A 22380-nucleotide genomic window follows, 5' to 3' on the forward strand; every position below is an offset into this window, starting at 1 on the left:
GCTGAAAAACATTCAGTGTGGTAGCTGAGCCCTTGGAGTTTTATGTTTTTGTAGGAATAAATTGTTAGCTTTATCTTGAAGATGCAGATGAGAGAAAGCAAATGTGGATTTTTAGCATATGAGCCAATCAGAAAGTTTCAAAACTAAAGTAACTCTTGCATTTTTTCAGAGGGTGTTTTCGGTAAAGTAAGAGAGGAAGACTGGTGGCTTTTTGTGCCATTGATAAAAGGTCCATAAATACGCCAAAGCAGCATGTGATCCTTTCCTGCTGGTCCATTCCCTGGTGCCCCCTCCCACCCTTCAGTAACTGAAACTCTTCACGTTATTGTAATGCTCATTGCATCTCCCTGAACCAAGTTAAGAAGAAACACAGGGTTCATCTTACCGCCATCAACTCATGAGTTTGTTTAAGCTCCCCAAGCCCCAGTTCACTCATCTGCAAAATGGGATTCTTACTCTCTACTTGGGAGGTGGTTTTAAACATTAAATAAAATATTTGAAATTGCCTGGCACCTGGTAGGGATCTAACAAATGTGTGTCCTCTTCTTTCTTCCTCGCTGGTCCTGCCCTCCCCCGAACCTCCTCCACAGCCGATTGCCAGTGCCCATCTCGGCCTCTGTAGTGGTTTTCTCACCGACTGAACATTAAATCACCCAGAGGCTGCCCTGTGCTCCAGCTCTCTGGAGGCAGGACCCAGGCACCGGCATTCTCAAAAGTTGCCCCATTCGTCTACTATACAGACAAGGTTGAACCCATTTCTCTACTGAGTTAAATTTTAAGATTTTTTAAAAGATTTTTTTTATTTATTTATAGAGAGGGAAGGGAGGGAGATAAAGAGAGAAAGAAACATCAATGTGCGGCCGCTGGGGGCGTGGCCTGCAACCCAGGCATGTGCCCTGACTGGGGATCGAACCTGCGACACTTTGGTTCGCAGCCCTCGCTCAGTCCACTGAGCTACATCAGCCAGGGCAAGATTTTTTTAAAATGTAAATTTAATGAGCATTAACTACATAAGACTCTTAAGACCTCCTCTGAGATACAGATAAACTGGGAGGCGACCATGTTTTGCTAACAGGTGTGTATACTAGTCATTTAAGCAGCAGAATTAGAATCCGTTCTCTTCTTGATGAATACAGTAGACCTGCACTGTCCTATATAGTAGCCACTCGGTGCACATGGCTACTTAAATTTAAAGTCAGTAGCATTCACTTTAGAATTCAGCTTTTAATGTGTGTTAGCCACCCTTCAAGAGCTCCAATAGCCATGTGGCCAGTGGCCACGCTGCTGGACAGGACTGCTGTAGAACATTTCTATCAGCTCAGAAAGGTCTGTGGGACAGTGAGTGCTGCCACGGACATTTCAATTCAGAAGACAGTGGGGGTTTGTCAAACAGTTTTCTTGTGCAACCACAGGCTGAAGCCCCCCTCACCCTGCCTCCAGCTTTATCAGATTCTCTTGGCTTTATCAGATTCTCCTGACGTGATGCGGGGGTGGGAAGGAACGTAAACATCGGGGATCCTTTCAAACCGATTCCAGCCTCTAATCAGTTCTTCCCAGTTGGTTAAGCCAGGTGACAAATCCAATTCCCTTGTGCTGACAGCCATGGTAATCAGGCACCTTCTTTGTTCATTATGCTGCCCTTACCCCCGGCATTCTCATGCAGCCCTGCATTTAGTGATCGCTCACTGTGACGGTGCGCTAATGAAGAAATAAAACACACTGGCTGAGGCTCATTCTTCTAGCCAGAGACGGACTCTGCTCCACTGGCTTGTAAAATCAGGTTTTTGTTCTCTTGGAGAACAACTAGACCAGGTGAATGCAAGCAGCATTGGCTAGTGTAGAAGGAAACACCTAAGAAGTTCTTCACACTACCTACATTGCTAGAGAAATGGAGAGAATTTAATGGAAAATAAATCTGAACTTTGGGAAGAACTTGGACGGAGCCTCTAGTTAGGTTGACACCGGTGTCTACCTCTGAGGTAGACAGCATTTCAATGGGGGCATCATCTGAATATTTTTCAAGGACATAATCCTTATTTGTTAGAATACAGAGTTGAAACAAGGCCTCTTAAATACAGTTGTGCATGGAAAGTACCTAGTGCTTGGTAGAAGTCAGACCTGACATTCTGCGGTTCTAACAAGTTCCCAGATGCTGCTGATGCTGTTTGTCTGTGGACCACTTTTCCATAGCAAAGACTTAGATCCTCTGTGATGGGTGGGTGGCAGGAGACTGAGAACCCTCTCGTCCACGCTTGTAAATTACAGGGATCCTCTTCGGCTCCATGGCGGCTCTAGGAAGATCTTTGCAGGATTCTGAACATTATTCTTTAATGGAAGTTGAATGCTTCATTTGTCCCCCAGATGAAGAAAATCCATCTGGTTTGCAGTTACTTAACCCAGTGCACTCACTGCGGCCCGGTGACTGCCAGAGAGTGGATATAGATATTGTCACGTGGACTAGTCAAGAAAGGTGATGGGATTTTTTGGTGACATTGACAGCAAAGCAGACAACCAGATCTCGATATCCACAAGGGTGCCATTTGAGTTGATGAAGACCTTTTGATGACATAAATCGTGTTTTAGAAGAAATTTCAATACGACTTTAGTTAAGGAAGTTAATATCCTCTAACTCTGCCGATAACCAACCCTGCAGAGCTAAGGCGAATGAGCTCAGATCTGATTCCCCTTCCCTTTCCCCTGTGCCCTGCCATCAGGAATGTGGCCTGGCAGTGACAGTGTTGGGGAAATCAACTGCAGGCCCGTGCAGAAGGACTCTGAGCGCCTTTGTCATTTAGTCCCTTGTTCAGTCATTATAGCGAGAAAGGTCTTCTTTTCCTGCACTGGGAGACTGAACCAATATTGTGTTTAAGGTAACTTTTCAACCCTTTATTGTGTTTCAAAATGTACTAGGAAAAAACGCCTTACAGAAGAAGTAAATTGGTTTTGGATATCTAGAGAGAAATAGCTAATTTGTTATTTTGGCAACTTTACTTCTGAGCACCATTACCAGAGTGGTTTTACGTATTTTTCAATTGGAAATCTGTCTTTGTGCTTTTGGGTCCTCTTTACTTAACATGTTTGATGAAACTTATTTGAGCCTCATGATTGGGAGCACTGCGTAAATAAGAGATTATTATTTTAGATTGCCAACTTGAAGGACCTTCACAAATCTGTCTCCAAGTAAACGGCGTTGAATAATTCAGTCAGCTGTGCCAAACAAAGAGTGAGTGATTGATACTTAGACGTGGCCTAAAATATTCCAAAATTGCAGCTTTTAAGACAATTTATACTGGCGTTGCTTAGAGCTAATGAGGGCAAATTTACCAAGATCTATGTCGAAAGGTCCTGATTTGAAAAAGCTTTTTGCAGGTTTAGGTTATTAAGAAATTGGAATAGCCCAGCTCCAAACAGCAAACATCACTTACTTTGGCTCTACATTTGCCTTTTCTAATTGAATTTAGTGTGCCACTGTATTTCCTTCAGAAAGTGTATTGTTTTAGAATTACCATTTCAGTTCTATTACTCAAAGCCTTCGCTTCAAATGCTTTCTGACAGTTATCAACATAATGAACCATAATGAAATGATGAGCAATCTTCAGTGGAAACCCAATGTGGGTCCCAGTGGTGCTGTATGACTGTGTTGTTAAAATTTGAATGCAAATTAAAATAACATCGTCCTTACTTGTTTCCAAGGTCAGGAGAAGAAAGAGATTTTTTTTTAGAGATTTTATTTATTTATTTCTAGAGAGGGGAAGGGAGGGAAAAAGAGAGGGAGAGAAACAGCAATGTGTGGTTGCTTCTCGTGCGCCCTCACCTGGACACCCCAACCCAGGCATGTGCCGAGACTGAGAATCCAACTGGTGACCCCTTTGCCTTTCCCAGGCCAGCACTCAATCCACTGAGCCACAACAGCCAGGGCTAGAGAGAGATTTTTTTTAATGCTTTAATTTTTGAAATCTCACAACCACTTTCATGGAAGTCCTTGAAGGTATGATGTTCTTTTCAATTCTCTACCCCTAAGATTTCCTTGCTTAACAGTCTGGCTCAGTGTTTTTGGAAGGGATGTCTAGCATGAGGCTTTGATGTTTAAAGCCATAGGATAAAAGGTAGTCTTCAGTTTCAAGTAAACTCAATGTTTTCCTCCCCCCAAATATAGTTCTTTTTGCTTTAAAGCTACTAGTAACTAATAATGAAAGGGGGAAGAACATTCTCTGACATTGATTAATGACAGTGCAGTTAGCTCTAGTGAAAGACTACATAGTAGAAGACTGGGAAAAAAAGGCCAACCATTCCCAAAGTTTTGTTAATGAAAAGTGCTTCAGAAGATCTATCAGTTGATCTCTAACCATTTCAGGTTTTATAATCCACGGAATCAATCATTCTTGCGAACACATTTTTATGAAAACTTTTGAGTCTAAGATTTTCAGGAGAATTTATTATTTCATGTTTATCAAATTTGCAACATCAGAGTATGGTTTCATACTCGATTATATATGTTAGAGGTCCAAAACTCTGACTGAGACGTCGACTCTCTCGTTGCCAGATTACGAGGCATGGGTTTTAGTTCAGAACATGTGGTCCCGCTGCCTGTTAGCCAGTTGATCAGCAGATGAATGCGCCTGTCCCCTGGACCCCACAAACTGATCAAAGCAACCAAAGGTGTTTTTATGGTTTAGATGCAGCCTTCATTGACCTATTCCATTTCCAGACTGCTCTTTTAGTGAGAGCTCAGTAGTTCAGGGTGTGACATCAGCTAGTGAGTGAGCCACACCCTCGTCTCTGCTGTCTGAGCTACTTTTCAGCATTTTGAATACTAATGGGAAAGCACACCTGGACAACCCAAGTACATGATTGTTGTCCAATGGCAATTTGAACACCGATGAAAAGATCGCCAGGTGTGCTAAGTGAGAGGAAGTGGATTGATCCAAGGCTGATCCCTTGCCATTTGGTTGTTTGCAAGTTTTTGAAAAGCTTTGGAATATTTAGTAATGATCAGGTATCAGCTCAGTGAATTATTTGTTTAAAAACAATGCTATTTTAGCATCCTCCTTAGCCACCCAACGCACTTCTCATTTCATAGGGATTAACAGTACGATGTGGATTCAGCTGGAAAGTACGTAAGTTTGAGGAACGCTAATTTATGTCCAAGTGAAAGGCGGCTGAAATAGCCTGCCAATGCCATTTAGCCAAGTTATTACTGTTTTTCTATGAATAATTAAGAATGGCTTGTTATCAACCAAGCCTTGTCATTTCTAGATAACATGCTTGACACTATTCATGGAAGTCATACCGTGGTTTTGCACAGCATGCTTCTATGAAACAGGGTCAATTATACATTTTCCTGAGATCCCCTGGGGTGAGAGCTAGCTACTTCCTTTGCTATCAGCATTTTGATTTTCTTTTCATACTCACCTCTTATTCCACGCACTGTTTACAGCTCAGCAGAAGATGAACTGAGAGAAGGCTCCTGTTGCATAGGTACCATTGCCCCCACCAGCCTCCTGTGACCTTCCACCCAGAGAAAGAACTTTAATAGAAACTCCCAGTTACACTCCTGTGTGGAAGGTAGGACGCAGTGGAGAGGACAGCTCAGCTAAGACCACAACAGCACCATCCAGAGAGTCATGCCAAAAATTGCCAGCCACGAGCTCGAAGAAGTGGGGAGAAATGTGACTTGAGGTGACCTGAGAATATTGGGAATGATCCAGTCTGTCCGACCAAGAATTCATAGCTGCGATTCCTTTTCTCTTGCCTTGTCTCTATCTGCGTGATGGGTGGTTGTAGCCCTGGAGTTGGAGTTTGTGATTGCCACTTTGCACTAGTGCCTGTCTTAGTTTGGGCAAGTTGCTTGACTTAGTTTCCAGTGGCTGTGGCTAATAAATAATTGTGTCATATGTTATTATGGGGATAAAAGAAAATAAAATAAAAGATGAAAAAGTGCTTCACAAGGAATGCAAATTAGTTCACAAGCTAGCTAATTCTAAAAACACTCATGATTTATATATGTATTTATACATACAAATATATATATTTATTTATAATATATATTATATACACACAACTTTAGATTACTTCACTTTTCATATTGTAGCTTCCTCAGGGATAACGGGAAGTTTACTTTCTAAAGTACTTCCGCTGGAAACTAGTCATCTTAGAAATAAGAAGCCAAAATTACTTTACCAATTAACGCAGTAAAGAAAAGAAGAGCTTCCTGCAGAGGAGAATGGGAAAATAGATACCCTAGAAAAATACACGGCGGCAAAATTTCAGGAAGAAGTTACCTTCATAGGAAGCCTGGAGTTTTTCATGGCAGCAATCAATGATTGATTGGTCCAAACGGTTCTGTGTTTTAATAACAGGCAGTTCTGCTTTGGCACATGGTTAAAACACAAACTGCTGTGATAAAAGGTTATGCGCCGCTCATACATCTCAGAAGAGCTGTCCCTGAGCAGCAGCCCTAATGTAAACTAACCCGCGGCGGCAGGGGCTGACAGGAGGCAATTAGCAGGGGCCACATACACAAGTGTCAGCGGGGACAGCATGGGCTTTATTTCAGTCAAAACCCACACACCCCGCTTAGTCTGCCTTCTAACCTACCCTTCAGCTGGGGAGAGATTACCCAAGGCTCATCCAGAGGTTCGGAGGGTTTTACAGCTAAAGCACTGGAGTACGACAGACAACCCAAAAGTCGCCCGTGCTTAACGACGCCTTATGAAATGCACCTCAAGACGCAGATTCCTCTTCCGCAGAACATGTGCCTGGGAAGCCCTGGCATTTTAGTAAGGGGACAGTGGGGCTTAAAGAAACTTGTCATTTACGAGTTATGTTTCTGCCCATGCTCTAGGGGAATGTGATTGAAAATCAGTTAAGTATTAAAAGTTGCTGATAGCTCTGGAAACCACTCTATGCGGGATCCCTGCTATGTTGGTTTCCTATCAACTGTCTCCTAGCCTTGCTTACAGTCTTGACTTTTTTAAACCTTTTAGCATGCAGCCACCATTTTTATTGGATCAACTGTTGTGATATACACAAGTGCTATGAAGGTGATATGCATCACCTGTGGGGGGGAAGCATCATTTATTTTTTATTTATTCAGCAGATGCTTAATGAGCATCTACTGTATGTTTGGCATCCTTGGAAGGACTGGGGATACTCTTGTACATGAGAAGAGAAAAATATTTCCTACTCTTGTAGAGCTTCTGTTGTAATGGGAATGCAAATATGAACAAGGTAGTTTAAAGTAGAGTAGTCAAGGGTGAGGAGGGTGAGCTCTGGCCTGAGACCAGAGGGTTGAAAAGACGGCCATGGGAAGAGCCAGGGGAGAGAATTCCAGGCAGACCTACCAAGTCTAAAGTCCTTGAGTTGCATATTTGAAGTTTTTCTAACAATGTGAGCTTTGAACTTGACTTATTCTTCCCTTGGTCCTGAAATCTGTTAGTACTTTAATTCTAGCTGTTATAAGAAATTTCAGGTTCATATGTCACATTACCCCATGTGTCCATATAGATTTGAACGCTTTGACAGACCTACTGCTAAATGCAATTGCCTTAACATGTTTCTACCATTCACTAAGTTCTAGTTATTTTCTCTAAGAGTGAAAAAGTACATTTTACCTAACTGGTGGTTTTGGGGTGGGGTACTTAGGGTGCCATTATCCTGACCTAGACTTCCTGTGGGATGGTTCACAGCAAACTCCTATTTCCCATCAGAAGCAATTTTTGACTTTAGGTTCAGTGATGGCTGATTCTTTTTTAATTTAACCTTCATACAGATTTCATGTGGGTATGGAAACGTTAGGTTATCCTAAATGGAGCTACTAAATCCTATGTACGCCAGCATGTGTGTTCTATAAACTACTCAGAAATTATAGCTCAGTCTAATATGTGGGAGGGAAGAACAAAGTATGGTAGAATTACTGGAGTTTTCTTTTATATTTGGAGTATTGCCCTTCTTAAATGTCACATGAACTCAATTCCTTTAGATAGTGGATGGTGGCTCATTTCTGGATGCTGGACTTTTCCCAGAGGAGAGCACACGATAGGTTAAAGAAGATCAAGACTCCTTTTCTGATGTAACATGATATAATATGATATTTTATGACATGACGTGACATGCTATGACATGATAGTCCTTGGCTTCTGCTGTAATTCGGCTGTAGTTTCTTTGGGACTTCACACCGTCGGCTGAATGCAAGTTGACATCCCGCTAGAAAACAATCATTACCCACTGTGGCACCCTTCGCCAGGACCTGCTGCACAATACAGAAAGTATTTCACACCAGTGAAGCGAATGGATGCTCATTAAATGTATCCACAGTGGCAAGAAATGCAATGCCTATTTCTTTTAAAGCAATGAGAAACTCAAGAAATAGGCCAGAATGTTACACATCTTTTATTCCTTCCTGGAGTCAAAGAAAGTAGGGGTCACTTGGGGTTTAGAAGCCAGAGTTGTTACCTGGACTGTACAAGTGTACAAGCCAGGGCTTCTTGGACTGAGCTTCCCTGGTAGGTTCAGGGTATACTTCAAGTCCCTAGAATCACGTGCAGAATTACGGATTCCTGTATCTTCCCGGGAGGAAGGTGCATTGTTCCCATCAAATTCTCTAAAGCAGGGGTTGGCAAAGTATGACCTGCAGGCAAAATTCAACTGCCCCCTTGTTTTTGGAAATAAAATTTTCTTGGCACACAGCCATGCCTGTTTGTTTGGTATTATCTACGGCTGCTTTCGGAGCACGGTGGCAGAGTTGAGTAGTAGCTACAGAGGTCCTGTGGCCCATAAAACGTGAAATATTGACTGCCTGACCCTTTACAGAGAAGGTTGAACGCTGCTCTAAAGGATTTGCAAGTTAAGGACTATTGCATTTCACTTTTGGCTCTGGAAGTACAGCTATTATCTATGCCACTAAATTATATTTAAAGTGTGAAGGGCCCTTTAAACGTGAGAAGTTTAAAATAGCTTAACATGCTATCCCCATTCCTGCATGCAGGGAGAGAATCTTCGGCTTGTACGTGAATTCCAAAGGGGTTTTACAAATAACATAAAAAATGTAAAGGAAGGACATGCATTTTTCCTTTAAACACACTTCAGTATTTGATTGATTTGTATTTTAAAGTGTCTTGATTTTAATGACAGAAGTAAAATGAAAAGAGCTGTAGCTCTCTAAAGGCTCATAAGGAAAATGCCAGCCTATCTTTGAAAGTGTTAAAATTTACTGACTTCCGAGATAAAGTTTTTTACAACTCCATGCCAGCATACATCGTCACCTAAAGTCCAGATAGAGAAAGAAACGTCATAATAACCAGTCCCAAATTAATAACACTCATTGCGAGAGCTCACATTTTAAATTCCCAGCCATGCTGGTTGGTTGGGGAGCTCTGGAAACAAGATAGGGTAGAGTGCTTGCCTGCACATCCTTCCGATGCTCACACAATCCGCATTTAGCTTCCTTCAGTTCTTCCTTTCTCTCCAGCTTCCCTTCTTTCAACCATGCAGGGAAGGACAAAATGCATCATGTCCGCTCCTTTCTCTTCAAATACTGGACTCTCAATAGTAATACTCACTGAACAGGTGGAAGGCCCCACAGTCCACTCCCAAAGAAGTAACCACCAACAGTATATATATCCCTCCCTAATTTTTCCAAAATGTTTTTTTTTAATTTTATTTATTTATTTTTAGAGAGGGAAGGGAGAGAGATAGAGAGAGAGAGAAACATCAATGTGCGGTTGCTGGGGGTTATGGCCTGCAACCCAGGCATGTACCCTGGCTGGGAATCGAACCTGGGACACTTTGGTTCCCAGCTCGCGCTCCATCCACTGAGCTACGCCAGCCAGGGCCCAAAATGTTTTTCTAGAAGAAATTGAATTAAACTAGTTACATCGAGATGCGCCTTTACAGGACTTAATGCGCATGAATCTGTACAAAAAGCTGACTAATACTGCTTTAGCTCGGAGAAACCTACATTAATTCCCATGTTAAAACAAAACAAAACACTATAGGTAGTTGGACATGGTCGTTGGCCTAGGGGACTTTGTTAGTTTTCCGTGTAGTCATTTACTCAGTCATCGATGCATCAAATGTTTATTGAACTTGCTCTTAACGCCGAATCATGGTAGACACCGGGCAATGAAGACACCAGTTCTCTGGAGGAGCCTGTAGACGGGTGACAGAAACAGGTGTGTGGGATGTGTCTGATTAGCAAGACCAAACAAAATAGGGGCTAGAAAGAAAGACCTGAGCTGCGTGGAACAACACCATCAGCAGGGTTGCTGTCAGTCCTGCATCCAGGGCCAGCGCTGCGGAGCTTTGGAAAGCAGAAAACCCTTCAACTCACACAGACCCGAAAGCTACCTGATGCTGGCGTCTGCTCAGTAGACATGATGCCAATATGAAGCCTGGAAAGTTAAACCAAACGTTTCCTTCATTCTTCTTTGTGATGTGTCTTATATTTGTCATTGGAAACTTATTTGCAGGTGGGCATATTTCTGATGAGAAACTCAGTCACCTTTCAGAAATGTAATTATTCCTAAATATCCAGATACAGTACTTACGTGAGCAAAAGAGAAGGTAATCTAGAAGGTTTTTTTTTCTCCCCGGATGTTTTGTATTTATCGAGAGAACTAAGAATGCCTGTTTTCTTCTCTTTTTAGCCATCTCTACAAGCAGTTGTCTTAAAGTGCTGCTAAGTATGACTCTTGGGCCCAGATCGGCTTCTGGCTATAATAAAATCCCTACTTTTGTCTTTTGTCTGGAGAATAGAATTCTTTCTTTTCTGAGGAAGCGATGACCCCTCCTTTAAGTGGAAACACACTTCATATGTTTATTATCCTTTAACTGGCAAAAGTTTAAAAAAAAAGAAAGAAAAACACAGTCCCACAAACAATACAACCACCATTACGATTTTAATTTACAAAGCATGCATCCCTTCCCAGGCCCGTGTGGGCCAATGTCATAATCATACGGGGTGGGCATTTCTGCATTTCCTCCCCTACTTCAATCCTACATTGGAGTCTAATTTCCAAGCTGCAGCTATGCTCATATAACTACGACTCCCCATGGCAGCAAAACATAAAACATGTTCCGTACAGTTCACCCAACCCTTCACTGGCGTAATACGGAACTCGAATTTGTCTAAGTTTTCTTTCTCCCCTTGAGCACCCACCCAGGTCCTCTTCTCAAAGGAAGAAGGTCGTTCCAAGCTGGCTCCCACCCCTGCCAGCCCTCCGGTTTACGATTCTGCAGCACTGTTTTTCTCGTGTCTGTGTTATATCTCTGAGTCCTGCGACCATCTAGTTTTCTGCTCCATTTCTTCTTTGTTTAGACACGGCCGTGCCCCGTCCCACATACTAATTACTGACTTCTTGCTTCTGTGGTGCTTGATTCATTGTGCCACACTTTCCCATGTGAAAGTGGACCGGGAACCTTGGCCAGAAGGTTAATGGATTTGAGAGCCACTCTTGTTTAACCGTGAAAGTTGGGGCAAAATAAGAAGCAGTGGCTGACCCTTTTTGTAAACCAAACTGTGGTCAGCTTCAGAGGCGAGCTAGTGATGGATTTCTCCACGGTGGCCAGCATCGACGGGATCTGAACAGGAATGAAGAGACGCACTCCCTCTGCCTACCTTTACACGTCAAACTTCAGCTGAAATGGCTGCTTCTCTTGTTCTTTTCTTTAATTGGGGCCATATGGTGGAGGAGAAACTACCCCGGAGTGGGAGTCAGTTCTGATGGACTTCAGATTCTGTCACTAATTGGATTGCACAAACTGTCCCTATTATCAGATCCACTTCCTGCATCTCAGTCTCCTCATCTTTAAAATGAGGGTATTTGACCAAATGATCTTTACTACCCGACCTGGCTGTAGGAGTCCGTGATTTTGAAGAGCTCTGCTCATTTATTGCAAAAGCATTTATTTGACCCTGTTCTTTTCCAGTCACTGTGTTAAGGACCCGAGATACACATTTGAAGTCTTCAACAAGGACATTTATATTTTCTCTCTGGGGAATTTCTGTGGGTTATTCTTACCTTTAACACAAACTTTACAACATTGTTTTCCCTGTAAGGTTCCCAGAAGGAAGAGTCGGGGAGGGGTGGGGGGACATAATTAGTTCCGAGAGGGGATGGGAGAACCCACTTATCTTGTTAAAATAGAGTCTGCAGTTAAGCTGTACAAAGAGAAAGAGAGAGTTAACCTGATTCCGTACTACCACCAAAATTCTTCAGCTCTTCATCACCATGAGCTAAGTAATAAATATTAAACAGGCACCCTTTCATGTAGGACACCTCCCGCAGTTCGCCGTCAGTGGCCACTTTGGAGCGAGCGGTGCATTCCACCGTGGTGGACGAGGGGAGGAGGTTTCTCCTGGCTTCACGCGGGCCCCCAGTGGACTCTCTTCCAAGCACTCATTCCAAACGCATGAGCGGTAGAACAGACACGGCACGCAAGAAATCTCAAACTTCCACTAAAACTCGCTTTGGCTCTTCTCTTAACAAAACTGCAGTATGACAAAGGAAGAAAAATAGAAGGCTTTCTTAGGGTTGCGAAGAATGGATAAATATTTTTGATTAGAGTGTGGAAGTGTCTTCTAAACTTTTGGAACCAGCTCAGACCAGGAAAATTACCTCCCTCATCTCCCACCCTGATTTTTCTCCCTGAATTAGTTTGTGTTATAACTTCTGGACACATAAAGGCTAAGCTATAGACAGAAGTAGGAGGCTTCAACATGGTTCTATAATCTTATCTATTATTATTATTATCATTATTATTATTCATCAGCCACTATCTGTTGGGATCAGCTGTTCCAGTTCAAAATAGCCATCATCACCAACTGTATTTCAGAAACTATTCGATGTCAGTGGGAATGACGACAGGTTTCCCCCCAGTATCTGAAACCAGAGAGTTTCTGTGAAACCTTTCTTAAGCCGAAATGGCACCAAGGGAAGAAGTAGTCACCGCAGGGCACATCTTGCCAGGGGACGCACAAAATACATCGAGATAAAGCACAGTCGCTGACAGACACAGTTCAAAGCCAAGGCGGCGTGGTGCTGCAGTGCTGAGTGTGGGTCCCGGGGAAGGAGGTCGGAATACAAAACAACCACCGAACACTCTTTTCACTGTAAGGGCAGGAGTCATCTGTGGACTTCTTTCAATTAGTGAAAACGGGTGCTAATGTGGGTCTTTTGTGAAAGCAACGCGGCGTAGAGCCAGCTTTTGAAAAACGGGATACCAGCGTGCTTGAAAAGAGCCTGCGCAGCCCTGGTCAGCTGGAGGGCTGCACGTGGGGCTGGGTGCCTTTGTACAATGTCTGCCTCCAGTTGAGATCTTTCCGTGCCAGTTGCCTTCTTCCTTCAACATCTCTGCAACCAGGCTAAACCGGTTCCTACTAATTACCCATAAACAATTTCATCCTCACCTCCCATGTTGAATTGAAGAGGCATATCTCTACGGTTCAGTTCATTTTATTCCATATTGATGACATGCTCTACTTAGGAATCATTTATTTTCAAAAGGGGTATATGACTCTTCATTTACCCGAGTCCCACAGCAGCCCTGGGGATTAGAGTCACATTTGCATGCCCATTTTTCAGACGATGAGATTGAGAGCGGATAAGTTGTGATGTGTTCCCGCCGCTCAAAAGGAAGCATAGACTTGGGGCTCATTCGATGTTGAGTGAATGAGCTTTACAGCTCCGGGTGGCAGGCATCCATGCCTGTTTGCACGCAAATGAAAACGACACACCTACAGTCTTCTATTGTTCTTTTAAAAGATCTTTTATGCGAACTTGATTTGCTTTCTGCTTTCTTTGCCAAATGGGCCCATCTTACTCCTTATGACTACAGAGAATGATATAAACGGAAAGATTCCAAAAGGGTTGCCTCAGTGCTTGGTGTGACGGTATGCTTTTTTCTCTCTCCAGGCCCGCCATCTGCTCCTCTCAACTTGATTTCAAATGTCAATGAGACATCGGTGAACTTGGAGTGGAGCAGTCCTCAGAACACGGGTGGCCGCCAAGACATCTCCTACAATGTGGTGTGCAAGAAATGTGGGGCTGGTGATTCCAGCAAGTGCCGACCCTGTGGAAGCGGGGTCCACTACACCCCCCAGCAGAATGGGCTGAAGAGCACCAAAGTCTCCATCACTGACCTCCTGGCTCATACCAATTACACATTTGAAATCTGGGCAGTGAATGGAGTGTCCAAGTATAACCCTAGCCCTGATCAATCAGTGTCTGTCACCGTGACAACCAACCAAGCAGGTAGGAATTGTATCCACTTTATTGTATGATCTAAATGTATATAGAGGAAGGATTTGTGTCAATATCTATGAATGACACTGAAGTTCTACAATTAGAGTAGAACTACATGGATGTATTTATAAACCTGTGAGCTGTGTTATAATACAAAAGACACTTAGAGGGGCATTTGTTCATTTGGCAAATACTTTTTCGGATGTCAACTGCATAGCATGCCCTGTACTGGGAGGTGGAGATTAAATGAAGATTAAGGTAGTGATTTAAACCAGGTGACAGTCCAGTGGCCTAAGTCACTCCATGCTGGACTTCTCTTGTAAGGGATTCATACTGGCCCCTTTAATCACAAAGTCCCTGATTGGACATTAGAACATTTACAGATTATTTGGGATTATAAAATTGATTTTTACCAGCCTGTATTGGTATATTTATATTTGATGTATTTTCCAGCAGAAGCATTCATGGCTATAGTTTTGATCTTGTTTTTTTTTTTTATTTCAACATTGACAAAATAATCGACATACAGCTATACCAGAATCACCACGTAAATCTGTGAACAATGAACAATTTAATGGGCAGCTTGATCTGTATGGTTGACAAACTTTTCCTTAAAGCACACACTACTTTTGCAGCCACTCTCATAGTTGAATCCACAATTGACATGTGGGGTGGGGGAGGGTTAATTTACCCCATTTCCTGCATCGCTTTTCTCTTGTAATCGAGATGACTAGAAAACATTTTCTATTCGTGAGTGTTCCTGCTGAGCTCATTGCAGAACTACTACAGAATCTTGACTACCAGATATTTCAAAGTACGGAATAGAATCTAGATTTCTAGGTTCCAGCCCATGGCCTGCTCAACCCCATTCCTCCCCTGAAGACGTTTCCACGCTTTCTCATGACAATTTTCCATTCTGCATTTCTGCCACATGTTTCCTATTGCTGGATCCCTGTTCCTTATTTTTGGAGCAGGAAAAAGGACTGTGGTTTATCCTGTTGTTAGGCTTGCAAGCACAACAAACTTTGCTGGAAAGGGATTATAAATTGCCCACAGTTCTAGCACCTCTTCCTGCACTTTTCTCTTAAAAGCATGTCTCAGTAAGTGCATTCAATAGTTAGGTAAAATATGTCTGTACTAATTGATCTATACTGAGAAGTATTCCAGTGTCCCCATCCAAAAGCCATTATTTTTCTACTTTCCCCTGAACTCGTTAGAAAAAATAAAAAGCTTGAGACTTGGGGAAGATTTTGAACTGGAGCTGAATGGCAAAATTTCCCAGAAGGCAGCTTCAGTGATACAAATGTGGCCAGTCTTTTTTAAAATACCTGGTGTGAGCGGGTCATCTGGTTATGCTTCTGTCTCTTGGTTTTTCACCTTCAGGTTGTGAATACTGTTAGTGGTCATCGGTTTTATTTTCCTATAAAGACTAGTGTGACTTAGGAGGTTTTGATAGCATCACAAATACTGTGATTGCCAGTTTTTTCATTAGCTCACTTCTGGAAAAATGCAATGGGAATGCCGTGCATTGATTCTGAGAAATGCATTGTGTCACTGGTGTCTCTGAGTGAGGAGGTGCCAACAAGGTGCAGAGCAATCTTCGAACCCTCTAGAGAGTCTGATTGGTGATGCAGTCAATATTCTTACGTTCAGCCCTGAAGTACCTTTTCTCCAAACACATCACTACTTCGTGTTCTTAACTCCACTGGAACTAGGGATGGACGTTTTGAGGCTTTCGTGTACAGGTGAAGTCATTTTCTTTGGCGAAAAGCAGCCTCCGGGAGATGTGCTGAGGACAGGCTTGGCTTCCACAGGTTTTGTGGGGAGACTTTTAGGACTCTGATGCCTCAGGATTCAAGCCAAAAGATTATGTCAACTCCCACCAGACCAGGAGGTGCAAGGAACACAAAGTAGGCTAGAGAGAAAGGGCAATGTTTTATTAAAAATGTAGGTGTAATTCTGTTAGATCTCGGAGAAAGGTGGACAGGGAATCCCTGTGACACAACAAGGCTGTCTTCTCTGCCACGGCGAGCAGTCCTGCCAGGAGGTTTGCTGAACAGGACAAAAATCCCAGCTCCTTACTTTAATTTTCATGAAGGGTAACGCTGGGAAGCTGTTCAAAATTAAAAATAAATCTTTCAATAAGGAGACCTCCTATGTGGCCAGCCAGAAAGCTTTCACTTAGCGGAGTTGTATATGTGCAGAACAGGGCCTCATTATGCTACCATAATTTGGAGTTCACTAATTCAAAATCATTGGGGTAGTTTATCTTTAATTAACAAACCCTTTCTTCATAGTAGGGCAAATTAATAATGTAGGCCAGAATTCTGGGTGAACATAGCAACCATAAACTACCAAAGCTCCCCTAAGCATATTTACAAATACACAATTATATTCTAATTGTAGTCGTTCCTATCATTTCATTAAATTAAATTCCTTAGGGACCTTTATAGGCAATGATGCCTCACTCTAGAAGGAATACGCGGCATAAGTGAGTGTTAGCATTCACAACCTGGGAGCCACAAAGTTTCGTGGCTCTCTATTTTTGCACTGCGTTCACAGGGGTTTTTTTCCCCTCCTCTCTCACTGATAACATATTTAAGAACAAACACACATCTTTCTAGAATTCCTGGTTTTATCATCACCACCTCTGCGACCACAGATGAACATGATGGCGAAATGATTCACCCAAGCTAATGTCAGAACCAGTACCCCTTGAAGCCAGGGAGAGCACTGCTTCCTACTTTTAAAATGATTAGATAGTTCATCTCACCCACGTATTTAGCTTGGCTTCCTCCCCACTTGTGAGCGCAGACCCTGGGTGTTGAGGTGTAGCTTTAACTGGGCTTTGATCCGTTAGTTGTAGAATGTGGTGTGAGTGGGCCAGTCTCCTCTCATGGTAATTGAAACCATTCTAACCTAAATCTTACTGTCATGTGTTAGGGGCTATTGACACTTTTTTTCTCCCCTCCTGAGTTCAAACTCCGTTGACCCAGAAGAGAGGACACAGGGAACTCAAAATGTCAGCTTTGTTGCTGATCAGCGGATGGAAGGATGTCAGCTTTATATTGGCGGCCAAAAGGTGATGGGTGGGAGCTCCACCTGGTGTTGCCCCATAAGAAAACACTGGAGGGGGCAGCTCTGGGTGGGGGCACGGAGGACACAGACAACAGTGTGGCGCCTGGGGGTGGGAAGGAGAGATGGGTGGGAGTGGAGGAGGATATAAGGGAGACACATCGTAATGGAAAAAATAAAATACAATGAACTACTTTTTAAAACAAGATAAATGGAAGTTCTTCGTAGAATTACTTCCCGGCATTACAGTCCTAAAGGAACCAAGTGAGATTCCCCCTTGAAAACTCTTATTTCCCTCCCTCCGTTTTCTATCCTCTAGCAACGGCTCTGCCTTTTGTTTAGGAAGAGATGGTTCTGATGTTTATGAAAAATGAATAAGCAGACTGCTGGGTGATTTGTTTTCTAGATGGCTTGCCTTCAGTTTACTCTTCCTTAAGTGGACCATCTCAGGCAAATAAATACAGGCTGTGTCAGGAGGAGAGAGAAATGCTGTTGAAGAGAAATAAGGTTTTCCTGGCCAAACAACAGACCGGTGACTGTGTTTGCTAAAAATGCTGTGATGGCCACCGGCAGCTCTTAATATCACTGAGCCTGTTCTCCCCATACACCCCCAGTGCCCCCATGCCCGCCTTCCAGCTATGGGGGTGGACCGTTCTCGAGGTTGTGTTATTTTAAGTCATTGTGAACTTCTATGGCTGGAACTCTATACTAACTCAAAATTGCACCCAAGGGCAGTGATTGTTGATTTTTATTTTGCATGTGACTCTGTTCCAGATACTTCGCAGGGAAATATATCTTCTGATCTCTCCTTGGGACCGTTGTGGTGTCCTAGTGACAAGGAGCTTGAAAACTCTGAGTTTTTGGGAGTTCCAATATTTGATGGATTATATACGTGTTTGAACCTAGCTGATCTCTAAGAATCTTTTCCAGTCCTGAAATTCTGTGGTTCTGAGAATACAGACAGGAGCTCCGAGCATGGAGAAGGGGAGTTATTTCCCTCTGACAACCAGAAACTGGCTCTAATGGCAATTCTAAGAGTGGGAAAAATTCCAAAAATTCTTCAGCAGAATTATCAGAATACATCAGAATTCTGCCTTCCCTTTATGCCTTTAAATCCCACCCTGCCAAACAAAGCATTTACTCTGAAGGGCAAAACAGTAAGCTAGCTGTATCTCTAGTTCGGTTATTTCAGGCAATGTCTGGGGGCATTTCTGGGTGTCCCAACTGAGAGGAGGACATGTGCTATTGCACCTAGTGGGTATAAGCCAGGGGTGCTGCTAAACATCCCATCGTGCACAGGACTGTCCCCCAACAATAAAGATTTATCTGGTTTGAAATTTCTCTGGTGGCAAGAGTGAGAAACTCTGCCCTAGTGGTATGATTAGAAAACAGAACTTGTGACTTTGGCAATGCCCACCTTGCAAGAATTCTATCATCAGCTTGTCTCAGCTTGGTTCCACTGCTCTGCGCTGGGAACCTAATACTCTCTCTCAGTGGACAGGGAGTTATAAAAGGCCCTTTGAGGCCTGTTGAGAAGAACCCCAGTTGCTTTGCCATCAGGGGAACCAGCTCTGCTTGTTAGACTAGCCTTGTTCTCTAGGACAGACAATTTTTAAAAACTTCCAGGAAATGCCACCCTGACGACAGGGTGGCAGGACACCTTGTCATGATGCCACTGCACGTAGGAGATGTTCAATACCTGTTCGTTGGTTAACACCTTTAAGTGCAGTAAAAACAGTCAGTGAACCCTGTTGAGTAGTGGTGAATTTAATATAACCAAAATAATGAGTAGAGAAAAGAAAAGAACTAAGCACAAGAAGCATACTGTCTTTTATTGTTCAACTGGTAAGATTTCATTCTTTCCTTCTCTGCCATCTTTTAATTAGACCCATTATGTTATTTGAGTGAGATAATGGAGAACAGTGGGAATTCTCATCCCTACTGGGTATAATTGCTACCTGTCTTCCAGACAGTAAGAGGAAAGCTTTAAGGAGATGGTAGGAGAGAAGGAAGCATCTTAGAGCAACTAGTTGGGTAATGTGCTCTCAGTATGGTGACCCCAAGTTTTGTGAGGTCTGAAGCTTAGACAATGTTATGGTGATTTAAAAAAAAAACAAAACTACAAAATTACAGCTATCAAATGAAGACTAGACCAAATCTCTTTGGTTTTAATGTATATGATTCTGCCTCTGCCCAGATTGAAATGAATGTCCTTCTCAGGTAAGGGGACTATTGTGTAACTATGCCTAAGAGCAGAAGGGAACAAGAAGGAAATAAAGCGACCAGGAGGTCCAGTCTGGCCTCGTTGGAAAGGTACTACTGACGCACAGGGTCATAATGTAATGGTTCCGGTGTGAGGGGCAGCGCTGGGGGGCACCTGAAGTGTGATTTCATACCAAAGTAAGAAACAGAAAGACACTGTTGGTGATTTTGAGAATGGAAATGGAATGTTCAACCCAAGTGACTTGTGACCAAGACCGAGGCTTTTCCGTGGGCTTGAAAAGGAAGGGGAAAAAAGTTCTGTTGATATTTTTGAGTCACACACCTCTGGCTCGTGTTAGTGCCCTGGAGCTGGGTTGGCAAACTGTGATCCAGAGGGTCAAATTCTGATCCTCCACCTGATGTTTTCTAACTCACTTAAGACTAGTTATTCCATTTCTAAAGGATGTAAAATAGTCAAAAGCAGAGTCACATTTTGTGGCATTTGGATATTATACAAAATTCACATTTCAGTGTCCATAGAGAGGTTTTACTGGAACAAAGCCCCTCACATTTATATTGTCTAAGGATGCTCTTACTGGTCAACAGCGGACTTCAGTAGCATCAACAGAGTGAACGGCCTGCAAAGCAAGTATACAAGCTGGGGCAAAAGTAAGTGTACAGTAGTTCATATGGAAAATAATACCATAGGTGATAAATAATTATAGAAGAATTAACTGCGCTTTACCTCCTCACAACTGTACATCAGATTTTGCCATACCCTGTATGAACCATCTTGCTCTTTGGATAAAAATGTTCACTGACCCCTGCTCTGGAATACTAAATCAAGAATGAGGACCAGTCAGAAAGGAGGTGGAAAAGATGCTGAAGTGTTGGTGTCACTGGTTGGAAAGGGCTCAGCAAGGGACATGGTGGACCAGCATTTAGGTTCATCTCACAGTGGGAACAATTCTGATACTTGGAAAGAGCCCCCTTTTTCTCCTCAGACGTTTGGAGTATGTCAACAAGATTTCACAAAGATAATCTGGATGTCAAACATGCCTTTGCTTTCTTGTACCTCACGTGTCCAGTCAATGACACCCGCCCGGTTAAACGCACAGGGCGGAGCGTGCGTGACTGTTCTGATAAGACGGGAGGCTGAGTCTCTTGAAAACTTGCATTGTTAGCACGCACCGTCCCATGGTTCTTAGACAGTGATAGCAATTTTCTTTTTAAATACCAATATGTGCTGCCCTTCCCCAGGTCTCTTCACGGAAATGGTTTCTCGTTTGCCTGTGATCTTAAGTAAATCTTATTATTTTTTTCTTACTGCCAAGAAACTTAAAGAAAAAAACACATGAGGAAACTAGTGAAATCTATAAATCAGAAATCTTTCTAAAGACCTTTAAGTCTTTCAAACAAATAATAAAGCAATTCCATTGAGGGATTCTGTTGAAAAGTTGTGTGAGCATCCTCAGAACAGTTGACTCACAATCAATACAGGTTTGAACTGGCTGGTCCACTTATATAAGGATTTTTAAAAATATATAGTGTAAAGATATTTTATCTTTCTTATGGTTTTCTTTTTTAAAAAGATTTTATTTATTTATTTTTAGACAGGAAAGAGAGAAAGAGAGAGAGAGAGAGAGAGAGGGAGGGAAAGAGACATCAGTGTGCGGTTGCTGGGGGCCATGGCCTGCAACCTAGGCATGTGCCCTGACTGGGAATCGAACCTGCAATGCCTGGTTCGCAGCCCACGCTCAATCCACTGAGCTACACCAGCCAGGGCATATGGTTTTCTTAATAACATTTTCTAGCTAGCTTACATTATTTTAAGAGTATAGTCTATAATTCAAATAACATGCAAAGTATATGTTAATCAACTATGTTATCAGTAAGACTTCTGATGAACAATATAGGCTATTAAGTTTGGGGTCGTCAACAGTTAAAAAGTGGACTTTTGATTGCAGGGGAGTGGGGTCAGTACCCCTACTCTCCCCCACACTGTTCAATGTGGATGTTATGTAATTATAGATGCTGTGCAGTTGTTGGGACGATTCTCTGAAGTAGAAGCTGGTTTGAAAGTCTTTGCTGTGCCTGAATAAACGTACAATGGGCTTTGGAGAGGCCAGGCTGTGGTTTTTCTCCCTGACAGTTCTGATCTGGCCAAGGGCTCCTGGCTGTGTTCACCATGCCTGGGAAATGTGCATTTAAAAAACATGTACAATTTTTTAAAGGGAATAGTCTTTTGATTCTAACTTTATACATAAAGTAATTTTATGTTTATAGAACATTGTACCACCCCTATAATTATTATGCATACTCACTAGTTATGATCATAATTAAGGATAATATAAACCTTTTCATACACGATGGTACAGCTTCTGGTGTGTGGCACCAGGGTTCGTGAATTTGTATTCAGTGTGGGTGCCTCAAGTCCTCATGAGGAGAAAAAAATAAAAACCTTCTGAAAGAACCTACTAAATTATCCCGCTTCAAGGCTGACTGAGCAGCATGGACAAATGTCTACAGAGCCTGTGGTAATTATTGCATATGAATAAAAAATGGGTTGCATTTCTTTTTAAGACGAGAATATTTCACTCTAGAAAAATGAAAGTTTTATTTATACACCCAGGACTGAGAACACGATTTTTCCTGGTTCCGGCTCCTTCACTCTTACATTGATAGCCACACATGTTCATTTGTGAGAAGAGAAATCCATTCAGCAACATTCACTCTAAAGACTTGACAGTCTGATTCTGATTTGTCTTTTTATTTCTCCGAGTTATGCATCTTTGAATGCTACCACCAGCTTCTATACCCTCTCTCTGGGGAAGCCATCAAAGGATTTGAGAAACAAGTG

At 42.5% G+C, this 22380-nt stretch overlaps 1 protein-coding gene across 2 annotated transcripts in view; it reads left to right on the forward strand.

Moving 5' to 3' along the window:
- EPHA4 (EPH receptor A4) overlaps positions 1–22380 on the forward strand; it is a 138038-nt gene that overhangs the window by 63987 nt on the left and 51671 nt on the right. For both annotated transcript variants that reach the window (XM_036022798.1, XM_036022799.1), the window contains exon 5: positions 13914–14252. In XM_036022798.1, coding sequence (XP_035878691.1) covers positions 13914–14252 — 339 coding nt within the window. The remainder of the gene's footprint in view (positions 1–13913; positions 14253–22380) is intronic.

Source organism: Phyllostomus discolor, chromosome 4 (genome assembly GCF_004126475.2).
Source record: "Phyllostomus discolor isolate MPI-MPIP mPhyDis1 chromosome 4, mPhyDis1.pri.v3, whole genome shotgun sequence".
NCBI classification, from domain to species: Eukaryota; Metazoa; Chordata; class Mammalia; order Chiroptera; family Phyllostomidae; genus Phyllostomus; species Phyllostomus discolor.